We start from the raw sequence: 20,447 nt of genomic DNA, 5'->3' as shown, positions 1-20,447 counted from the left end.
TACATAAGTCATTACTTACCTGACCTCGACATCCCATTCAATGCAATTCGCTTAGCAGATTTAATTACATTCAACAACCTTCATTGCAATCTACATTCAACAGGATGATTAATATTTAAATATTTGAAATTTTATTACTATTTACCAAGATTATTTTTCTTTTTTTTTTATCGTGATGAATAATTGCCTTATACAACAATTGTTACTTTTTCTCAAGTCCATGCTCCTATACACTATAGAGTTTCATAATGTTCTATCATCATTGCTGTTATCGTTGGTATCATCACAGGCACTTCGTACACAATCTTCATTGCAAAATAAAACAAAATATCAAAATCTAATAAATAAAGAACATCAGTTAATAAAAAATAACAAGCAAACAAATTATACCTTTTGTCTTGTTCAAACATACTATCTATACAATATGTTTTTAGCCAAGGTTCGATCTATCTGAAGCCGCATAGAATATAATTTTACCTAATATGAACAGCATACACAATATGAAACCATACACCAAGCACAGTATACAAAAGCAGAGGATGAGTAGTTGCGACAAACCGGTCTACAGTATGATATGATACTGATTATACATCTAGGTTGCACACTATAAAGAGGGTCAGTAAGAGGCCAATGTAAGAAACGGAAAGAAATACAAATAATGATATAAAGAAGAGCAAGGGTTATTGCATGTTGTAATGTAACTATAACTAAGTTTTCTTTTAATTAGTGAACCATTCGTTAAAACCATCTTGACTAAAGCACTCGCAATATTTGAAGTAAAAGAATACTAGAGCTTGCTATAAGCAAAGTTAAAAAGAAATAGTTAAAAAGAATAAAACATTCAACAACTTTATACCCATGCAACAAAATAATTGTTTTTCTTTTGCTTGTAATGAGTTAACTTTTTGGGTTGATTTAGTTTTGGCTATTTTGTTTTCAAGACATGGTGCATATCAGCAATAGTCAAAAGTATCAAAAGCTGTTAACAAAGTAGAGTAATAACAAAAAAAAAAAAAAAAAAGAATAAAAAAAAAGCCATGAAAAAAAAAAAAAAAAGCTTTAAAATTCATGCAAGTTTATTTCGTTGAACTAACATCATAGGACCAATAACATTGAAGAATAGCAAAGGCAAATAAAAAAAAAAGAGAAAGAAAAATAGTTGACATTACCATTGCGAAGATTTAGTCATGACGAAACAATCCCATATGGTACCCACAATTAAGAATTTAAGGAATGAACAGTTTTTTTTATTAAAAAGAAAAAAAGCATAGAAAAATAAAAGAAAAATGAGCTTTACTTAACTTTAGCCTAGAGAACAATTGTCTCTAATACCTACAGTTTTATATTGATCTCTTCTTTTTCCATAAGTATTTGCATTTTAGTATTATATTTTCTAAACTAAAGGTTACTTGCTATCTACAAATGTATATTACAAGATATGAACCAATGTTTGTTTACGCCCTATATTAATTCCCACCTTTTTTTTTTGTTTGTTTGTTTTTACCTACAATACTCCAGAAATGATAATGCACATGCATTAGATATACGAATCATCTCTAATAATCAGCATGGCTTCATACAGAGCCATTGACTAATTAGGTAGTATTAATCAGCTAAGCCAAATAGACAACCTCAGGAACCATGATCTTAATCTGATTTCTATACCAAATACACAGTATTCTGACAAATTTTAATTTAAATGGTAGTGCACTGAGAAGTATAAATACCTTTGAGTTATTATTATACTGTAGCGGACAAAACTGGTGCACAAAAATGAAAATCAGTATTGCATCTCCGCCGTATGTCTGCGACTTTTGTGGCATATACCATCTGAAAGGTAGTCTAAAATATACATTATGATATGTAAACGGGAACTGTGTCGGACATCCTTCAGGCATAAGGTCATTTTTAGTGATTTTTTGAATATTTCAATTTTCGTCAAAAATATAGTACTTGTCTAGCCTTCCTTCAATTTTCCTCATATCTCTCCCGTTTGCTTTCAGATTTTACAGTATATTAGTGAGCTTTAGTAGCTCTCGAAAAAATACATAAACCCATGCTTATTTTATATTTCCCATTGAATCCTCCCTTTTGTTTTTACCCTATTCACTATAACAAAGTACTTACCTTATATGCTTAAGAAAATAAGCAACTGTAAACGCGAAGCTCTGAGATTTCGAATACACTTAGTTCGTATGGCAGCAGATCTTTTTAGGGTAGCAAGAATCTCCAGATAGACAATCAACAGGATAAGAAAGGAAGAAAAGAACATCAAGGCTTGTGACCATGGTAGTCGACCGGTCGTAGTCAGCAAAATAACTAATGCAATCATCCGCCTAAAGTTTCGACAAGGACCTTTACGCACAGCTTCTGATGCTCAGCTCTTTTTGAGGACCTTAGGATACAGTATTAGCAAACTGTCAGTCAGAAGGCACTGTAGGAAGCTAGATTTTGAGTCTGGAACTAAGGAATCGAAGATTTCCATTAGCTGTATAAGCCAGAAAAAGCGATGAAAGTGGTATCACGACAAACCATCGCATACTATAGAGGGCTGGAAGTCCATCATCTTTAGCAATGAAAAAAACATGAATGTTATGAGTGCAGATAGTATACGTTAATAATGAAAGCACGTCGAGCAACCTTAGCGATCTTTTCACGGTGATCAAACAATGAAGCATGCTGGTTGCTCTGTTACATTTTAAGGCTGTATTAGATATTGAGGACCACGATATTTGTGTCAAGTATACGATGCTGTAATAAAATCATAGGTATACACATGTATTTCGCTTACTACATACCACAAAAGCCTAGGGTATAGTGGTCAAAGATATCGTAATCTCTCGTTTCAGCATGACAATGACACAAAGCACAAGCCAAGGCATGCCACAAACTCAATATTTGATAACAGGGCTTCTGTGCTAAGGCATTAGTCGCAACTAATCCCGGCCTAATTCTTCTTAAGCATACTCGGTGGCAATTGAAGGCAAAGCTATGACGATACGACACTAGACCAAAAAGGATAGATGATCTTTGGAAAAGAATAGTTAAAGAGTCGGGCTCTTTTACTGAAAGTGATATACACGTATACTACTAGCATATGCCAAGAAGAATATTCGATGATATCAAGAGATGAGATGATTATACAAAGTCTTAGATTTTAGACACTTTTGCGGTTTTTAGAAAATATAAAATTTTATAAATAAAAAGCATGTTCCTCGCTCAGTTTTAACAATGTCATGCTAAAAATACACATAAATTACAATGGCCAGTATATCTTCCTTCTAATATAGTTTCATGACTATTGCAATTATCGTGAGCAAGTAATAGTGGTTAAAAGCTGAAAAAAAGTTTTGTGCACCAGTTTTGTCCACTACTGTATGTCATGATGACCCATATCCCGTATCATATCATTAATATATAATTATATTTGTGATATCCGCAATTGGCACTTCTAATAGGTACATATCGCTCGATTGAATATAGTATAGAAGTAACAGCAAATTACAAAGAAATCTCTCATCATTTGGTGTAAACATAGATCGGTATTACACATGATGTTTGTCTTTCGAAAGCTTTAATTGTCTCATTTATGAGCTTAAACATTCAAAATATAATGCCGTGCAACAAAAATGCTCCTCTTCTCTCTCCCGTCATAATATTTATTATCTTTTTTATTATAATCGTATGTGTGTAGAGCTTCGACAAAAGTATGTTCATCCCTTACTAAAGAATGCTAGCATGTCATAAACACCCAAATCTTATAAAATATTCTGCAAATTTCTCCTTTTCTATTACATTTCCAAGTTTTTAGTTATAACTGTCTACTTTACACACTATGGAATCTATCACCTCTACATTTTTTGGGCTGCTTTTTCCACATTCAATTGAAGTAGACAGCCAAAGCGGCAAAGCATACTTTTTACTGTACGAAGTTTATACAGCGTACGTTTTGCAAATTGCATCATCAATAAATCCATTGTCTTTGACATTCACTTATAGTCACTACAGTGTAAAAACTATTGTGGAACAAAAGGTTTTAGAAGAGGCATTAAAAGCTTATAACGAAGAATGGGCAATAGATACAGTCAAAAATCATCAAAAGCCTCTTACATTGGTGGCTAATGGTACGATGAAGCAACTGGCTATCAACTTAACTTTCTTGGGTACATCAGTGGAGGAGAAATTTCATTTGTCTGCTTTTAGCCTTGCTATTATTCCTTGTATACCTCTTGTGTCCATCAGGCTAAAGAACATGGTTCATCCTGATATTGCGCCTATACAACTTGAAGAAGGGGTCAAAGAAGGTTATTTTATGGTGAATCTATCAATGTCGCAAAATTTTGATGTTGAATCTGAGTTTTTTGCTATGCCAGATTATCAAAATGACATCACAGGGCAAGGCGGTAAACCATCGTTTCTATAAAACAAATGTGTTACAGCTTTTTGTGTTGACAAGCTTTCTTTTTATTAAAGATGATCTTGATTCTGAATTAGATATACAAAGTCATCATGAGGATGACGAAGAACTTGAAAGCCCGGTATCACCAAGACCAAGGCCGGTAAGGGAGACTACTTTGGCAAGAAACCAGCAAGATTTAGATGCTGAAGAGATGCTGGATTATGAAGCCGATATATTAGCAGGCATTGATAGATTTTCTGACAGCAGTAGCGATAGCGAGCATGGCCATGGTAATTTAGTAGACGGCAATGACAGCGATAACGATAGCAATACGAGCCTCTTTTTTTATACCAGGCAAAGCCAAAATGTTAACAGCTGTATACAGCAGCGTAAGGACTACTAATATACATATCCTAAAGAGAATTTGACGCTGTTTATGTAGATACTGACAACTTAGCAAGAGATGAATTGGATGTTCACTTTGATGGGCCTGTCGTGTTTGGTCATTAATGATGTCTTTATTCATTATTTTATTATTGATCTCAGTCCAGCCTACGTCAGACTATACAATTAATAGTCAGACGATATAATCCAGGGTTCATTCTAAATTATTAGTTCCTCTCCTTTTTTTACTCAATAAATAGTAGTTGTTAGCTATTGACTTCCTACTGTTTTTACATCATAAGTACCAAATATCTCATTTTTTTCAATAAGCCACTCCAGCTACTACTACCACTACAACATGGCCGTCATCACCCGCAACAACCGCCCCACTCGCACATCTCGTGCTTCCATCTCTTCTTTGTCCTCTGTTGTTTCTGAGGTTGCCTCCTCTTGTCCTGCTTCTCCTGTGGCCCCTGGCCTGGACAACTTTTCTGACCGTCCCGGGTCACCTTCCTACGTGGAAATGGTCACTGGTTCCCGTTCTCGTTCGCCTTCTCCTGCTGACTCAGTCAGTGGTGCTATAGGAGAGAGACTTAACTCTCTTTCCATAAAGAAGGACGAATCGTCCTCAGTACGTGGTGACGCCATTAGTCTGTCCACTACTGAAGATGACGTTGTCATGGAGGATGCACCTCTGAACAACGCTCGCTGCGCCATTAGCGGTGAGAAAAAGAACGCCTCGCGTTCTTCTAAGTCTGTTTCGAAAAGTAAGAGCAGCATCCCTGAGAAGTTGAAACGCTTTAATCGTAAGTACGATGAGACAGCTGACTTGCTCGACAAGTTAGTTGAGAAGCGTGATCTTGAAGAAGATGAGTCGAAAAGAAAGACTCTTAAGATCCAAATACGCGAGTACAGGGAAGATTTGGACTACTACGAGGAACGTATTACCAAGCTTGAGGTTAGCGCTAATGAAATTAGCCAAAAGATAAATGAGGTTGGGAACAATGCCAACAATACTCGTGAGTCTGAGCCTACTGTCCCCATCAAGGTCATACCTCCCTTTCGCCTGTTGGTCAGTGCTGCTTACAATCCTAAGTATTACTCTTCCAGCAAGGTCAGTCCTGATGATGTGAAGAATGACAATGCCTTTAAGACAGTAAAGGACTTCATCAGGAAGTTTGAGGCCATCGTGAAACATTATGGTGTCAACATTGACAAGAACTGGTTAGGATATCTCCAGTTGTCCATTGAAAATGGCCAGGATGATAGGAGCATCAATTGGTTCCAACATAAGCTGACTGTCGCTGATTTCAAAAACAGCAATTGGGAAGGTGCCAAGACCGCTCTCATAGGCAAGTTTGGTGAATCCTTCACCTACTTGCAGTATCGTCAAAAGCTGATGAGAATCAAGCAGCCCAACGGCGAGTACTTGAACATGTACAGTAGGTCAAAAAACTGCTGCAAGGAATTGCAAAATTCAGGTTTTACAGCTGGTTGTCCATGGGTACTGCACCAAACTATCTCAAACCTTGACTGTTTGTACCTCAATAGAAAGTGTATTTATTCGTCGATTATCGGATATGGGCAATGGTTATTGGTGGAATTTGAGATCGCTAAAGGTAGTATTATGAACATCCGACATTTTTTACTTGTTCAGATATGTTTGAAATGACGAATTTTAATACGACCCAACCGGTTGCTATCATAATTTTTCACATTCTTGACATGATTAGAATGATGCCAGTATATAAAAGCGCTTACAATTCCTTTATTTTAAATTTTATATTCCCTTATTTAAATTATTTCTCTTTTTTACCCTATCGTCAATCGCATGCCTAAACGGCTGTCAGAGGAGAAAATAAACGATCACAAACAGGCATTAACCGCATCCACATCAATGTATGATATTTCCAAGGAGCCTGGATTACATTAATCAATTGTTAGTAGATACTCTAGACGGCTGTTTTCAAGTAGAACAGTAAACACAGGTGGTAGACCTACAGTAGTCTCCAAAGTGACGAAGCGGTTAATCAAAAGAAAAGTTATGGAATGGGTTCTAAAGGCTTCTAAAGAGGTGAACCGGGAGCTGATTGGATTTGGCTATGATATCTCATACCAGTCAGAAATTAACGTACTGAAATCAATGGAGTTCCATTTTCTGATAGAAAAAAAGAAGCCATTTCAGACAAAAGTGCATACGTAGCATCAGTTAAAATGGAATAAGGAGCATCAGGATTAGGCAATGGTTGATTGACAACAGATCGTTTACTTTAATGAAACCAAGATCAACGTATAGGGCTTTGATGATGATGATCACTATCGGAAAAGGCCAAGTGACCTTTTTCAACATCATGACCTGGATTTTGTAACCCACCATGAAGCTAGCAAATTGATGTCCTGGTGTTGTATAACCTCTGAAGGACCAGGATATGCTTGCTAAATTTACGATGGAAACTTGAACTCGGGTGTTTACCAGCATATTTTAAACACTGCGCTTCGTGATACTATGAAGTACTACAATTTCGACTGGTCCAACATTTAGTTTTAGCATGATAATAACACAAAGCACAAGGCATAATCTACAATAGCCTAGTTATGTAGTCACCAAGAGAGCTGTGTTAACTATTGGCCAGCTTAGATCCCCGACTTAAATTCAATCGAGCACGTAGGACATCAATTGAAGTTGAAATTCAACTATTACGAATATAGAGCAAAGAACATGGATGTGTTTTGGGAACGAGTTGATGAAATATGAAATGACTTCCATAAAGATCTTTGCCAAGGACATGTAGATAACATTCCGGAAAGAACTCAAGAGATTATTAATAGAAAAGTAGGACCAACTAAATATTAATAAATAAGTTCATTCCGTTCAAATTTTCATTTTTTCAAATTTTCAAATTGCGCGCCTCATACTTCCTTCAATACTTATCCAATAGGGCATAAACTCTTTCGGATTTTTCAAGACATGTAGAAGATTTACTATGTGGGAACAGAGGCAGTTTGTGCCACTGTAACAGGATGTGCGCTACAAAAACCAAGAAAAATGGATTCCTTGCAGCAGTTTTGTGACCTACTGTATACTTGACACAAATATCGTGGTCCTCAATATCTAATACAGCCTTAAAATGTAACAGAGCAACCAGCATGCTTCATTGTTTGTGTGATATTTGAGGTTTTATAATATAAAAAGTACTAAGTCAATCAACAAATATAAAAATAAGTGAGACTCAAAGTAGATTGTTCTTTATTCAAGTTAAAAATATGAGGGTATTTATACTTTTCTAATCACGGCTAAATATTAATATTTACAGTATATGACTATTGATTATTAATCGATATTAGACAATGAGTTATTTATATGATTGGCATAGTTTAACATCTTCTTATCAAGAAGTAATTATTAATCCTGATCCAGGAACTTATTAGAATATTCTGTGGTGGATCGGGATTTTATTTGAAGTGGCGTAATACAATGTCCGATATTCCTAATTCGGAGGACCATTGTTCGTAGTAACTTATATTATTACTTTATTACATGTGTAAATACCACATCCCTCCCTGCCAGATTGGGACAATCGTTTATTTATGTACGATTTCTTTTGCTTCGTCTCAAGTCGTTAATATCTATGGCTTTTCTTTTATGTTTATTATGGGTCTTGTTTATATCTTTAGATAATTTATATTTATTATCCTGATTAACTTTGGTGTCTTTATCATAGAGTGATTTAAGTGACTCTGTAGCTTTATGTAAAATTCCCTTTTCATTATTATGCTTATGTATCAAAGGTTTATTTTTTACGGGATCTTTCTTGAATTTATTTTGTGGATGTAATCCCATTCGTTTCATATAGTTCTCAATAGTAGAGGTATGGGTGATTTTATCAGGCGTAAGCCATGAGTCTTCATCCTTACTATACCCTTTCCAACGTACTTTGAACTCTCTGTTATTACCTCTACCTCTATGATCTACAATTCCTTCGATCTCATAAACCTCTTCATTGTCCTCATTTATATTATGCAGATCAATCGGCTTTAATTCAGAAGGAGTATAGTCTCGAGACATTAGTAATCCCATTTCATCCTGAAGTACGTAGGATCCACCTCTGGTTTTACGAATCACTGTATACGGACCATCATACACAGGATTTAGTGAACCAGTCATAGTAGGAACTTTAGCCATGACATGACTTCCTTCTTTGAAGTCATCAACTATTGTATTATGCTTTTCAAACTGCTTTTTCATGTTTTCAACTGTCATGTTTTGACATGTCAATAAGATAACAGTCTTATCATTCTAAGCTAAATCTTTACAAATGAGTTTGAATAAGAATAGATCCTGATAATTACCAACTGCCCTGAACAGCCAAGTTTCACTTTCATCTCAACAGTTGATTATTTACATCAGTTTATAAAATTTTTCTTATACATGTCAAATCATATCGGTCGTAACTATCTCTTGTCATTTAATCTCAGGTCTTGCTCAAACTAATATAAATAGCCTTGGAATCTTTCTTTAATAAAAGTAATTCGACTTTAGAACTATTGTTCGGTCTCGTTAATTCTTCTTTGTTCATATTTTTATACTTAAAACACTTCATTTTTTTTTAACGAATTCTGAACTCCTAATTACAAAAGCAAATATGGTTAAAGAAGATCAAGTTCCTAATACTTCTATTCATGGTGAAACTGATATGTATGAAACGAACATGGAAGAAGCATCAAATGCTATGGAAGATACTGCAATGACTAATGCTGAAGAAGCTACATTCCCTATAGCAGTAAAGCCTGCATCAAACGATGATAAGCCCATCGATGCTGTTATGGGTCTGAGGGTTACTTTAGAAGACCTTAGACAGCAGATTGCCCGCGCTGTGGTATCTGGGGCACCTCAAGAACATCTTACAAGGTTACAAGAGCAAGCAGTCAGCATTAAAAACTGCATCATGTTTTTAGATGAAGCTCAGGCTTTCTGTATCTCACCTCCCGTACCTACAGGTGATATGATCCTTGGCTCCAGCAACCATACAAGTACCTCTTACCCTCGCTCCGCTCATGTCATCCCACCTGACCTTCCAATCTGGCAGTGGCAGGGTAATGTCTGGAGGAAAGAAGCAGATGTACATGACTCAGTAGAAGATTTACTCGACACTTTTGCCCTTATCGTTGAATCAAATGGTCTACCTATAGATTCTAGTTGGTCTCGTCTGGTTCCCATCAAAATGAACAGGGATCAACGATCATGGTTCAACGAAGTACTAAAAGGTCGCAACTTGGTTTGGTCTGAAGTAAGAAAGATCATAGTCAAGACGTACGCTGCACAGGACGTAGCACAAGAGCTAGAATATATGGACCAGCTCTTATCACTCAAAATGGTGTCAACAGAATCCATCGAAGCCTTCACCGATCGATTCCAAAGAATTCGCAGGGCAGCAAAGTGGGATGATGACATTAAGACTGCCTCCATATACAAACGAGCCTTACCAGCATTTTTGCGTCAAGAGGTCTCTCGCTCTTTGTTGAACCTAGGAAGAGATCAGCAAGATTCTGTCGCAAAAGTCGCTGCCAAGGCCAGAGTGGTACTGTCATCCAACTTGTGTTCCGAGGTCAGCCCATCACCTCGTCAAGACTCCGTCTCCGTCAAGTCTTCATCTTTGTCTCTCTCTGCAAATGGAACAGAGGCATCTAAGTACAACCCTAGGAACTCACATTTGTTGAGCAACTTACAGGGTATAACTAAGAAGTCCTCTCCCCCTGGCAACAACAAAAACAAATTTCATTGCGCCATCCATGGTCTGGCCAACCATCCTACAGACAAGTGCAACAAGTACAAGAATTTGTTGAGCCAAAGCTCTTCATCGGTGAGCCCTTCCCCCACTATCACCAATTCACCAGTGTCTTTTGTCTCTGCTGCCAAGAATTGTTATCGTTGCTTGGGTAATGTCCCTTGGTCAAAAGAGCACGCTGTTCGCTGTCCTCGTGACAAGCCCCATTATGGTCCGAGTAAAGCCATTCGTTCTGCTCGCTTGGTTACTTCAAGTTCTAATGGTAGCAAGCTCAACCTCACCATCACTCCTCAAGCTAGGCCACAACAGGCATCTTCTAAGGTGTCTAGTGGTGATAGCAACTTGATGGACGTAGATGACGAGGGCTATCCAGTCAACTATGATTGTAAGAAATTAACAAAACAGAATGAAGTATTTAAAAGTACTAACCATTCTTTAATTGTACCTATCACAATAGAGAACGTGAACACTATGGCCCTGGTTGATAGTGGTTCCTCCTTTAGCACGATAGACATCAATTTTGTTAATAAATATAATATTGCAATTGATAGAAATGTATCTGGTTCCGTTATACTTGCTACAAGTGATAATGTTAGTAAACGTTTCGGTACAACCAAATTTCCATTAAGTGTTATTTACGGTGATAATGATAATAATCTTATTCATACATCCCATTCTTTTGAAGTCCTTCCTCTTTCCTTGGATACTGAAGTTGTAATAGGATTAGATCTAATGCACAAGTTGAACATTCTTGTTACCAACTTAGCCATCAGACATCCTAATCTTGCACCAGTTATTGACAAAGAGATTACGGATGATACACCTGAACCTAACAAAGCTCCTTACGGTACACGTGAGCAACAAGTTCATTTCCATAATGCTATTAAACCATTTGTTGATCAAAATGCCTTAATACCAAAGAATTCATTCTGTACTGTACCCGAGTCAGTTATACGTTTAGATACTGTTAAAGGAAAAACCGCTTACCGTGCACCATATCGTACTCCTTTTAAATTACTACCAATCATGCGTGAATGTATTGACACTTGGTTAAAGGATGAAGTTATTGAACGTGCATCACCTAATTCGGATTGGAATTCTCCTTTAACATTGGCACCTAAGAAAGACTTGCTTGGTAATCTCACAGGACATCGACCCTGTCTCGATCCTCGCTTGTTAAATTCTATTCTCGTGTCAAACGATAGACATCCTATTCCAAAGATTGAAGAGATTTTCGATCAATTACAAGGATCAACTATCTTTACCACTCTTGATCTTCGACAAGCATTTCATCGATTCCAAATCTACGAACCTGATCGTGTTAAGACCACATTCACTTTTGAAGGTCAACAATACCAATTTAGAGGTTGTCCATTTGGATTGAAACATATTGCTTCCCGTTATCAGCGAGTGATTAATATAGTGTTACGTGATTTACCTTATGCACAGGCTTTTGTTGATGATATCATCATATTTTCCAAGTCTTATGAGGAACACATCACACATGTGCAAAACATAATTCAGAGATTAACTAAAGTGAACTTGATCCTTAACCCAGACAAATGTCATTTTGCGCAGTCTACTGTTTACTTGCTTGGTTTCTGTGTTGATGCCAAAGGGTCTCGACTCGATCCTCGTAAAGTTACAAACGCTTTGACTTGGCCTAGACCTTCATCTGGAAAAGAGATTCAACGCTTTTTAGGACTGGTAAATTATTTTAGAAAATACTTGCCAAATATTTCTGAAGTCACTGCGCCTTTGGACAAATTACGTTTCGAAGGTAAACTTGATAAACTTTGGACATCTGAACAAGAAAGTGCTTTTGAAAAGATCAAGTCATTATTGTCTTCTGCGCCACTTCTTCATCATCCAGATTTAGAACAACCTTTTTACGTTGCTACTGATGCTAGTAACTATTCAATTGGTGCTGTTCTTTACCAAGTTATCAAAAATGAGACTCGATATATCGGTTTCATGGCACGCTCACTTTCTACATCTGAAAAGAATTATTCTACCACTAAACGTGAGCTATTAGCAGTGATATTTGCACTAAAGAAGTTTCATCCATTTTTGTGGGGTAACCCATTCACCTTATACACTGATCACAAGGCCCTGACTTATCTCCACACTCAGCCTGTAGCTAACGCTATGATGATCAATTGGCTGGATACTATACTGGATTATAACTTCAAAATCATCCATCGACCTGGTATTCAAAATATTCTGCCAGATGCTTTGTCGCGTCTTTTTGAACCTGAAAAAACGCTGGAGGGGGATAATAAAACCATCAAAACAATTGTCACTTCCCAAATCATCAATTCTAACGGATCAATTCTTACATCCAGAATGATGATGCCTGCTGACTTGATGACCCCAGCACCAGAAGACAGACGAAAGCTACTCATGGATACACACTTAGAAGGACACCGTGGAGCTCAAGCAATCGTAACAGCTTTACATAGTGAGGGTATTCACTGGACAAAGCTCAAAGAAGATGCGCTTGAAATAATACGTAGTTGTCCTGATTGCCAAAAATTCAATATCGCAAAACACGGATACAATCCCTTGACCTCAATCTATGCTGATGCACCTTGGGATCACATCTGTATCGATACAGCCGGACCTTTCCCTACTTCAGTACAAGGTAATCAATACATCCTTCTGGTAGTGGACGTCTTCACACGATATTGTGTACTCAAAGCCTTGCCCGATAAATCTTCTCTCACTATTGCACTTGCATTAAGGAGTATCTTATCGCTCTTTGGTCGACCAAAAATTATCCAAAGTGATAATGGTACTGAGTATGTCAATGAAATCGTAAGACTGTATGTTGAATCATCCGGTATTGATCATCGTCTCATATCAGCTTATCATCCCCGAGCTAACGGTATAGTCGAACGATGGGTTGGCAAAGCAAAAAATATTTTGCACAAAAGATTACAAGGCAGAACTGAGGATTGGGACTTGTATGTTGACAGTACCCAAGAAGCCCTCAACAATACGCATACAGCTTTACACGGCACTAGACCTTTCTCATTGATGTTTGCAAGACGTCCCAATGAAAACAAGGATTATAATAACGTGCTGGACAAAACTAAATCGCCTGAAACAATGAAACAGTTAGAAACTAGAATTAACGAGTTTAATGACACTGTCTTACCTGCTATTCGTGAAAAAATAAAAACTTCACAAGCTGCGTCTCGAGACAAGTTCAACCAAACTCACAGAATTCTAACCGATATCCCCACTGGTAGTCAAGTCACGCTCAAGAATGTAAACCGTGTTGCAAAAAGTGATCCCCTCTACGTTGGTAATTACACTGTCAAAAGAAAAACTCAAGGTGGTTCATACGTGTTGGTTGATGCAACTGGAGCACTCTTACCAAGAGATGTACCTCCATCGCAAATAAAGGTTATTTCCCAGGAAGTATCTTTATCCAATACTGATCAATCTGAATCATACGATGTTGAGGCAGTTTTACACCATAAGGGATCACCGGGTAATTACTTATATAAAGTTCGATGGAAAGGTTATGGAGAAGAAGATGACACTTGGGAACCGGCTAGTCATTTCCATGATTACAGACCGATCCAAAAGTATTGGTCACGTATAAGTGAACAAGAACCAGCGCGCGAGGTTCAACTTGTTCCTAAAAAAGATACAACCAAGAAAAGAAAAAATGTGCATCGCAATGTAACTAACTCTAAAAGAAACAGACGTTAACACATTGACCTTCTTCCACCCAACTTTCATTAACTATACATATATGTTACCAGCAAATAACGCAATTATAAAATATTTACAAGGATAGCAAAAAATGAATTTTTTTTCTCATGCCTTAATATTTTTCAATTTGCACATTTGTACGCAGTCACATTTACAGACAAACATCACTTTAGCAATAAATTCCTGTTTAGGGTTTATTATCGCCTAAATGCTTTGTTCCATTCTTGAACACTATACTTTATATGTTTATATAAAGAGCCACTATACGTTATATGACTTCACCCTACCAAGCACCTATTTCTTACAACAAATAGAGCTCATCTTGACATCTCAAACCTCATTTTGACATTCAGTTAAACAAACATCTTTTTACTTGCCACATTAATTCCAGAAAAGATAATTACAACCTGGAAGGGGGCAATGTCATGTTTTGACATGTCAATAAGATAACAGTCTTATCATTCTAAGCTAAATCTTTACAAATGAGTTTGAATAAGAATAGATCCTGATAATTACCAACTGCCCTGAACAGCCAAGTTTCACTTTCATCTCAACAGTTGATTATTTACATCAGTTTATAAAATTTTTCTTATACATGTCAAATCATATCGGTCGTAACTATCTCTTGTCATTTAATCTCAGGTCTTGCTCAAACTAATATAAATAGCCTTGGAATCTTTCTTTAATAAAAGTAATTCGACTTTAGAACTATTGTTCGGTCTCGTTAATTCTTCTTTGTTCATATTTTTATACTTAAAACACTTCATCAACATACTTGTCAGTTTTATCTTTAATGGCTGGGAAGACTACTTGATTCATATGATCAATTCTTTCCAACAATTCTTCGTATGAGAGCGGTACGGCTTTCTTTGGATCCTTTTTTCGGTAATCTTCAAATCCGTTCATTTTTCTCGCAAACATCAAAGAGAAAGGTGGAGTATTAAGCCTTTTAGATACTTTGTTATTTATAAATAACTGTACACTAGGTACATAAAAGTCCCAGTCTTGTCCTGTTCCTTGTACTGATTTAGCAATAGCAATCTTAGCAGTCTTAACCCATCTTTCCGCACTGCCATTTGCTTGCGGATGATAAGGTGAGATAAGTCTGTGATCTATGCCTGTACTTTCAGTTAACAATTTCATTGTGACATTTTTAAATTCGGTTCCGTTGTCTGATTGTAGAATACGCGGGTAACCAAAGTCACTAAAAACTTGGACAAGAGTGCCAGCAATAGTTTTGGCTTTCTTATTTGGTAAGCATCTTAGAATACAGAATCGTGTGCATATATCTAATAGCACCAATAAGTATTTATTGTCATTCGGAGTTGTGGGTAATTCAGCTAAATCCATCGACCAGTGATCACCAGGTAGGTATGAATATACTGGTCTTAGAGGATGATATCCTTTTCTGGTTATATTATGCTTTTGACAAGCAACACATGATTTAACAAGTTCGACTGCGTCGACTATTATGTTTTTCTAGTGTAATCCGTCATTATGTAATACTTTTACTATATTTTCAGCACCAAAGTGACCCATTAGATGAGCTCTTAGCATAAGTTGCTTTCTCTCATTTTTAGGAGGAGTCATATAATCACACTGCTTATATTGTGCAGGTTTTTTTACTGTAAATTTTTTATGTTTATTTGATCTTATAGCTCTTATCGCTGTATGTATAATGCCATTTTTAGTTCTAGTATCCTGTTCACTCCCCCTCAGCATTTGATCCGTAGGGAAAAGGCGAGATAAATGGTCAGGTAATATGTTATCCATACCAGGAAGATGAATTACCTTAAATTGGTAATCAAGAATGATATCAAACCAATTCATCATCATGGTATTTGCATATTTTTGTGTATGAAGATAGGTCAGAGCTTTATGATCTGTATAAAGTGTAAAAGGATTTCCCCATAGAAATTTATGAAACTTTTTGAGTGCAAATACGATTGCCAGAAGTTCTCTCTTCGTGGTACTATAATTTCTTTCGGACTTGGAAAGAGAACGTGCCATGAAACCAATATATTTTATTGTGGTCTTTTTCTTTCCCTTATCCTTTAAAACATTATCGTTTTTAACTACATCTGTAGAATCAACATTAGATGTCAACTCCACATGTTCTTGATATAGTACAGCACCAATACCGTAATTTGAAGCATCAGTTGCGACAAAAAATGGCTGTCTGAGATCAGGTTGACTTAACACCACATTGGAAAGTAAAACTTTCTTTATTGCCTCAAAATGAGTTTGATGCAAGGGTGTCCAATCCTTCTCAGTTATTATTTTGCTGTTACGAAGATGATCTAAAGGAGCAGTTAACATGGCTGCTTTAGGAATATGTTCGCGGAAATAGTTTACAACACCTAAGAATCGCTGAACATCCGTGCCACATGTAGGTCTAGGCCATTCTTCAATATTTGTTAGCTTACGAGTATCTAACGAAGATCCTTTAGCAGAGATACAAAAACCGAGTAAATAAACGCAGCTTTGTGCAAAATGACATTTATAGATGTTGAGAACGAGATTCACCCTAGTAAGCGCTTCTATAGCAGCTTTTACATGTACAGCATGCTCTTCCATATTTTTCGACATTATAACAATATCGTCAATGAAAGTTCGTACAAAGGGCATGTCTTTAAATATCTGCGTCATTACTCTTTGGAATACGTTTGATAGGAACTTTATTCCAAAAGGAGCACCAACAAACATATACTGCTGACCGTTATATGTAAATGCGGTCTTAGGTTGGTCTTCATCATGAATCTTAAAACGATGAAATGCAGCAGTCAAATCCAAAGTAGTAAAGATTGAGGATCCAGATAATTCATGAAAAATATCCGTTATGAGAGGTATAGGAAATTTATCATTTGGTAATAGAGCATTTATATGTCGAGGATCTAAACATGGTCTTTTGCCAGTTTTATTTCCATTTGCATCCTTTTTATCAGCTAAAGTTAATGGAGAATTCCAGGCCGTATTTACAGGAGCTTTTGTGATGGTACCATTGTCTAACCATTTATTGATGGCTTCATCTAAGACAGGTTTCAATTTATATGCTATGGGATATTGCTTATGATTTACAATTTTTCCTTTTTCCGTGGGTAAGTGGATTATGGATTCAGGCACTGTGCAGAATGGATCTTTGGGTATGTTCATATTTTCTGCAAGTAAAGGCTGAATTTTTTCTATGAACTGGGATCGTTCAAGTTCAGTGCCAGCAGGAGAGTTGTTGGGTTTAACAGTGTCATCAATTGAATCATCAAAGATGACTTCATTATCATCCCAATTATGAGCGACTCCAGTGAGAGCAATACCTAAATGACTTAAAATATCAAGGCCGAGAATGACATTACATTTATCATCTTCATTAAAATCCATAATCTCAAATGAATGATGGAAAGTCTTTCCATTATATTTCAATTCAAGTGGTTCAGTAATACCAATCCTTTTTACAACGTTATCCTTTCCAGCTAAATTAATAAGACCAGTTTTATGATAGAATTTAACTTTATTTATTTCAATAAATTTTCTATTTATGACTGATATTTCTGCACCAGTGTCAATTAAACCAAGTGCTCTATTCGTCTGGATGATTATAGGAGTATATAAAGAAAAGGAATTGTGAGTCAACAAGTCATTTTTCTCTTGTTTTATTGCTCTTATGCACTTACCAAGTTGCATTTTATCCTCTAGTTCATCATCAGTACTAGATTTCTTGTTATTTGATTGTCTCTTGGCAAATTCATTCCATGCCTTAGTAGAGGGATGATCAAGTTTTTTAACGTTTTGCTTTCGTTTTTCTATCTTCCTTACTGTGCTCTTATTCTTTTGAGCAAAGAATTTCATGCACTTATGTCCCTTGAACCATGTATCTTTACAATATAGACACTTTTTGGAACTGGAGGAGTCAGAAGAGCTTGAAGAGGTGAAGTGACCATTAGAACTTTTTTGTTTCTTTATAAAGTCACCATTTGAGGACTCAGAATGACCTCTTTTTGCACCTTTAAAGCCATGGCGTTCACCTTTAGAGTGCTTGTATGGGGTAGAAGCAGCATAGGGCTGGTGCTTGTGTACTTCCAAGCCAGAAGCAAGTTTTTCAACTTCTCTGATAGAATTGATGTCTTGTAAGAAAGTAGCACCATAGTTGGATGACAATACCGTTCTTATGTGAAGGTTTAAATCATCATGAAGAGAGTTGATGTATATTCGTGCAAGCATGTTTGAATCCGAACACTGAGCGGTTTGAGCAAGGCGGTTGAAACGAGCAGTGAAATCAGACACCGTTTCATTGTTTCGCTGTTTGGATGAGAGTAGGCGTCCAAACATTTCAATTGCCTTGGCAGGGTTTTCAAAGTGCTTGCGTATAATGTCCTTGGCTTCTTCCCAAGAGTACGAAGGGCTGTGTGATTCGATTGTTTCTTGGTACCAATCTAAATTGGCTTCGCCAATGGACAAGGCCATGTAATCACGCCAGTGGACCAAGATGTTTACTTGATTGATCCTGAAAATGCGCTCAAAGGTCTTGAAAAATATTTCAACGGTGTTGAAATATTTCCAGTCATCAGGGTCAGAATCCTTCTTGTCCACCGAAAGATGCAGAATGGGAAGCTCAGAGCGGCTGATCTTGCTGTTATTGAAACTTGACCATTCGTCCTGTGCCGTATGTTCCTTATTGACAGCAGATCTAGGGTTCCCGGCGTGAGACAACATAGGCTTATGCATCCTATTTTTCTTGCATTCATTGTATAGCTCAACTATACCGTTATATCGATATTTAGCCTGTTGAACTACCTCTCTTCCTTGGTTAAATTCATCCATAGAAGCCTGAGGATTTGCATACATACGAGTGAGTTCCACCCGAACTCGTTCAAGGAGGTCATATGCCACCCTTTTAGCATTTTTCATTTCCAATAAATTGTCTTCAGAAGAAGAGGAAATGGCTCGGTTATCTTCATTTATAGACAACTCATTTAAAGAGCTAGCATAGTCTTCCGTTTCCTTTAAGACAGCATCAGCGACTTGCTCAGGAGAGTTGATCAATTCCATAGCGTAGTCAATGGGAGCAGGAGCATTGGGAGTAGCAGGAGTAGAGTTACCAGTAGCAGACATCTTGATTTTAGAACAATATCGTGGTGTATTCACTTAAAAAAATGTGATATTTGAGGTTTTATAATATAAAAAGTACTAAGTCAATCAACAAATGTAAAAATAAGTGAGACTCAAAGTAGATTGTTCTTTATTCAAGTTAAAAATATGAGGGTATTTATACTTTTCTAATCACGGCTAAATATTAATATTTACAGTATATGACTATTGATTATTAATCGATATTAGACAATGAGTTATTTATATGATTGGCATAGTTTAACATCTTCTTATCAAGAAGTAATTATTAATCCTGATCCAGGAACTTATTAGAATATTCTGTGGTGGATCGGGATTTTATTTGAAGTGGCGTAATACAATGTCCGATATTCCTAATTCGGAGGACCATTGTTCGTAGTAACTTATATTATTACTTTATTACATGTGTAAATACCACATCCAATCATCGGTTGTCCAGACTTTGTGAGCCATTGCTCATGCTAAACGTCGTTCCTTGTGCTGCTTACTAAGCAAAGGCTTCTTGGCTTTAATTTTAGCTCTGAAGTTCATACTTTTAAGAAGCTTCAAGGCTGCAGAATAACCAATAGTATACCCCAAACCATTCAGATATTGATGTACTGCTTTGGCTGCCTTGAATTCACCCTTTATTACTTGTCTACGGATGTATGACTTGGTAGTTTCACCAATAGTTGCTCTTAGACCAGGGGCTGCCTTCATTCTGTTTGAAAAGAACTAGTTGATATACCTACAGTGGGTCAAAATACCTCACAAACCTCATCACTTTTTGACGTTATAGTCTTCTAGATTACTCAATAGCTTTTGTATCTTTTTCAAAATTTGCACAGATGTTGTACAATAGGTTGAGTCTATTTGCATAAAATTCCGACGACGGAAATTGAAAACTGAGCGAATAAGCAACTATGAACTGGAGGCGGTTTATTTGTGAGGTATTTTGACTTTCATCAATTATTTCTTTTCTCCACCATAGGTCATTCCAAACAATGTTCCGGCAAGTTTTAGGCATTTCCCGGATAGCGCAGTCATCCCGG

At 36.7% G+C, this 20,447-nt stretch overlaps 8 protein-coding genes across 8 annotated transcripts; 3 read left to right on the top strand and 5 right to left on the bottom strand.

Annotated features, from left to right (window-relative positions):
- Positions 1-3,835: 3,835 nt before the first annotated feature.
- RO3G_16697 (uncharacterized protein) lies at positions 3,836-4,802 on the top strand (the record flags this gene model as incomplete). The annotated part of the gene is made up of 3 exons (XM_067671281.1): positions 3,836-3,942; positions 4,000-4,403; positions 4,474-4,802. The coding sequence occupies 3 exons, from the start codon at positions 3,836-3,838 to the stop codon at positions 4,800-4,802; spliced, it is 840 nt and encodes a 279-aa protein (XP_067527382.1).
- Positions 4,803-5,141: 339 nt separating this feature from the next.
- On the top strand, positions 5,142-6,455 carry RO3G_16696 (uncharacterized protein; the record flags this gene model as incomplete). Its single annotated transcript, XM_067671280.1, has 1 exon — positions 5,142-6,455. One exon carries the CDS (start codon positions 5,142-5,144, stop codon positions 6,453-6,455), a length of 1,314 nt encoding a protein of 437 aa, XP_067527381.1.
- A 537-nt stretch (positions 6,456-6,992) lies between these two features.
- Positions 6,993-7,262, bottom strand: RO3G_16695 (uncharacterized protein; the record flags this gene model as incomplete). The annotated part of the gene is made up of 1 exon (XM_067671279.1): positions 6,993-7,262. One exon carries the CDS (start codon positions 7,260-7,262, stop codon positions 6,993-6,995), a length of 270 nt encoding a protein of 89 aa, XP_067527380.1.
- A 1,184-nt stretch (positions 7,263-8,446) lies between these two features.
- RO3G_16694 (uncharacterized protein) lies at positions 8,447-9,044 on the bottom strand (the record flags this gene model as incomplete). Its single annotated transcript, XM_067671278.1, has 2 exons — positions 8,447-8,452; positions 8,586-9,044. The coding sequence occupies 2 exons, from the start codon at positions 9,042-9,044 to the stop codon at positions 8,447-8,449; spliced, it is 465 nt and encodes a 154-aa protein (XP_067527379.1).
- Positions 9,045-9,426: 382 nt separating this feature from the next.
- RO3G_16693 (uncharacterized protein) lies at positions 9,427-14,292 on the top strand (the record flags this gene model as incomplete). The annotated part of the gene is made up of 1 exon (XM_067671277.1): positions 9,427-14,292. One exon carries the CDS (start codon positions 9,427-9,429, stop codon positions 14,290-14,292), a length of 4,866 nt encoding a protein of 1,621 aa, XP_067527378.1.
- Positions 14,293-15,048: 756 nt separating this feature from the next.
- On the bottom strand, positions 15,049-15,438 carry RO3G_16692 (uncharacterized protein; the record flags this gene model as incomplete). Its single annotated transcript, XM_067671276.1, has 1 exon — positions 15,049-15,438. The coding sequence occupies one exon, from the start codon at positions 15,436-15,438 to the stop codon at positions 15,049-15,051; it is 390 nt and encodes a 129-aa protein (XP_067527377.1).
- A 336-nt stretch (positions 15,439-15,774) lies between these two features.
- On the bottom strand, positions 15,775-19,401 carry RO3G_16691 (uncharacterized protein; the record flags this gene model as incomplete). The annotated part of the gene is made up of 2 exons (XM_067671275.1): positions 15,775-17,798; positions 17,964-19,401. The coding sequence occupies 2 exons, from the start codon at positions 19,399-19,401 to the stop codon at positions 15,775-15,777; spliced, it is 3,462 nt and encodes a 1,153-aa protein (XP_067527376.1).
- Positions 19,402-19,872: 471 nt separating this feature from the next.
- Positions 19,873-20,115, bottom strand: RO3G_16690 (uncharacterized protein; the record flags this gene model as incomplete). Its single annotated transcript, XM_067671274.1, has 1 exon — positions 19,873-20,115. One exon carries the CDS (start codon positions 20,113-20,115, stop codon positions 19,873-19,875), a length of 243 nt encoding a protein of 80 aa, XP_067527375.1.
- Between the last annotated feature and the right edge of the window lie 332 nt (positions 20,116-20,447).

Source organism: Rhizopus delemar, genomic scaffold (assembly GCF_000149305.1).
Source record: "Rhizopus delemar RA 99-880 supercont3.21 genomic scaffold, whole genome shotgun sequence".
Taxonomy (NCBI): Eukaryota; Fungi; Mucoromycota; class Mucoromycetes; order Mucorales; family Rhizopodaceae; genus Rhizopus; species Rhizopus delemar.
The sequence above is the reverse complement of the archived record's forward strand: the minus strand, read 5'-3'. Positions and strand labels throughout refer to the sequence as shown.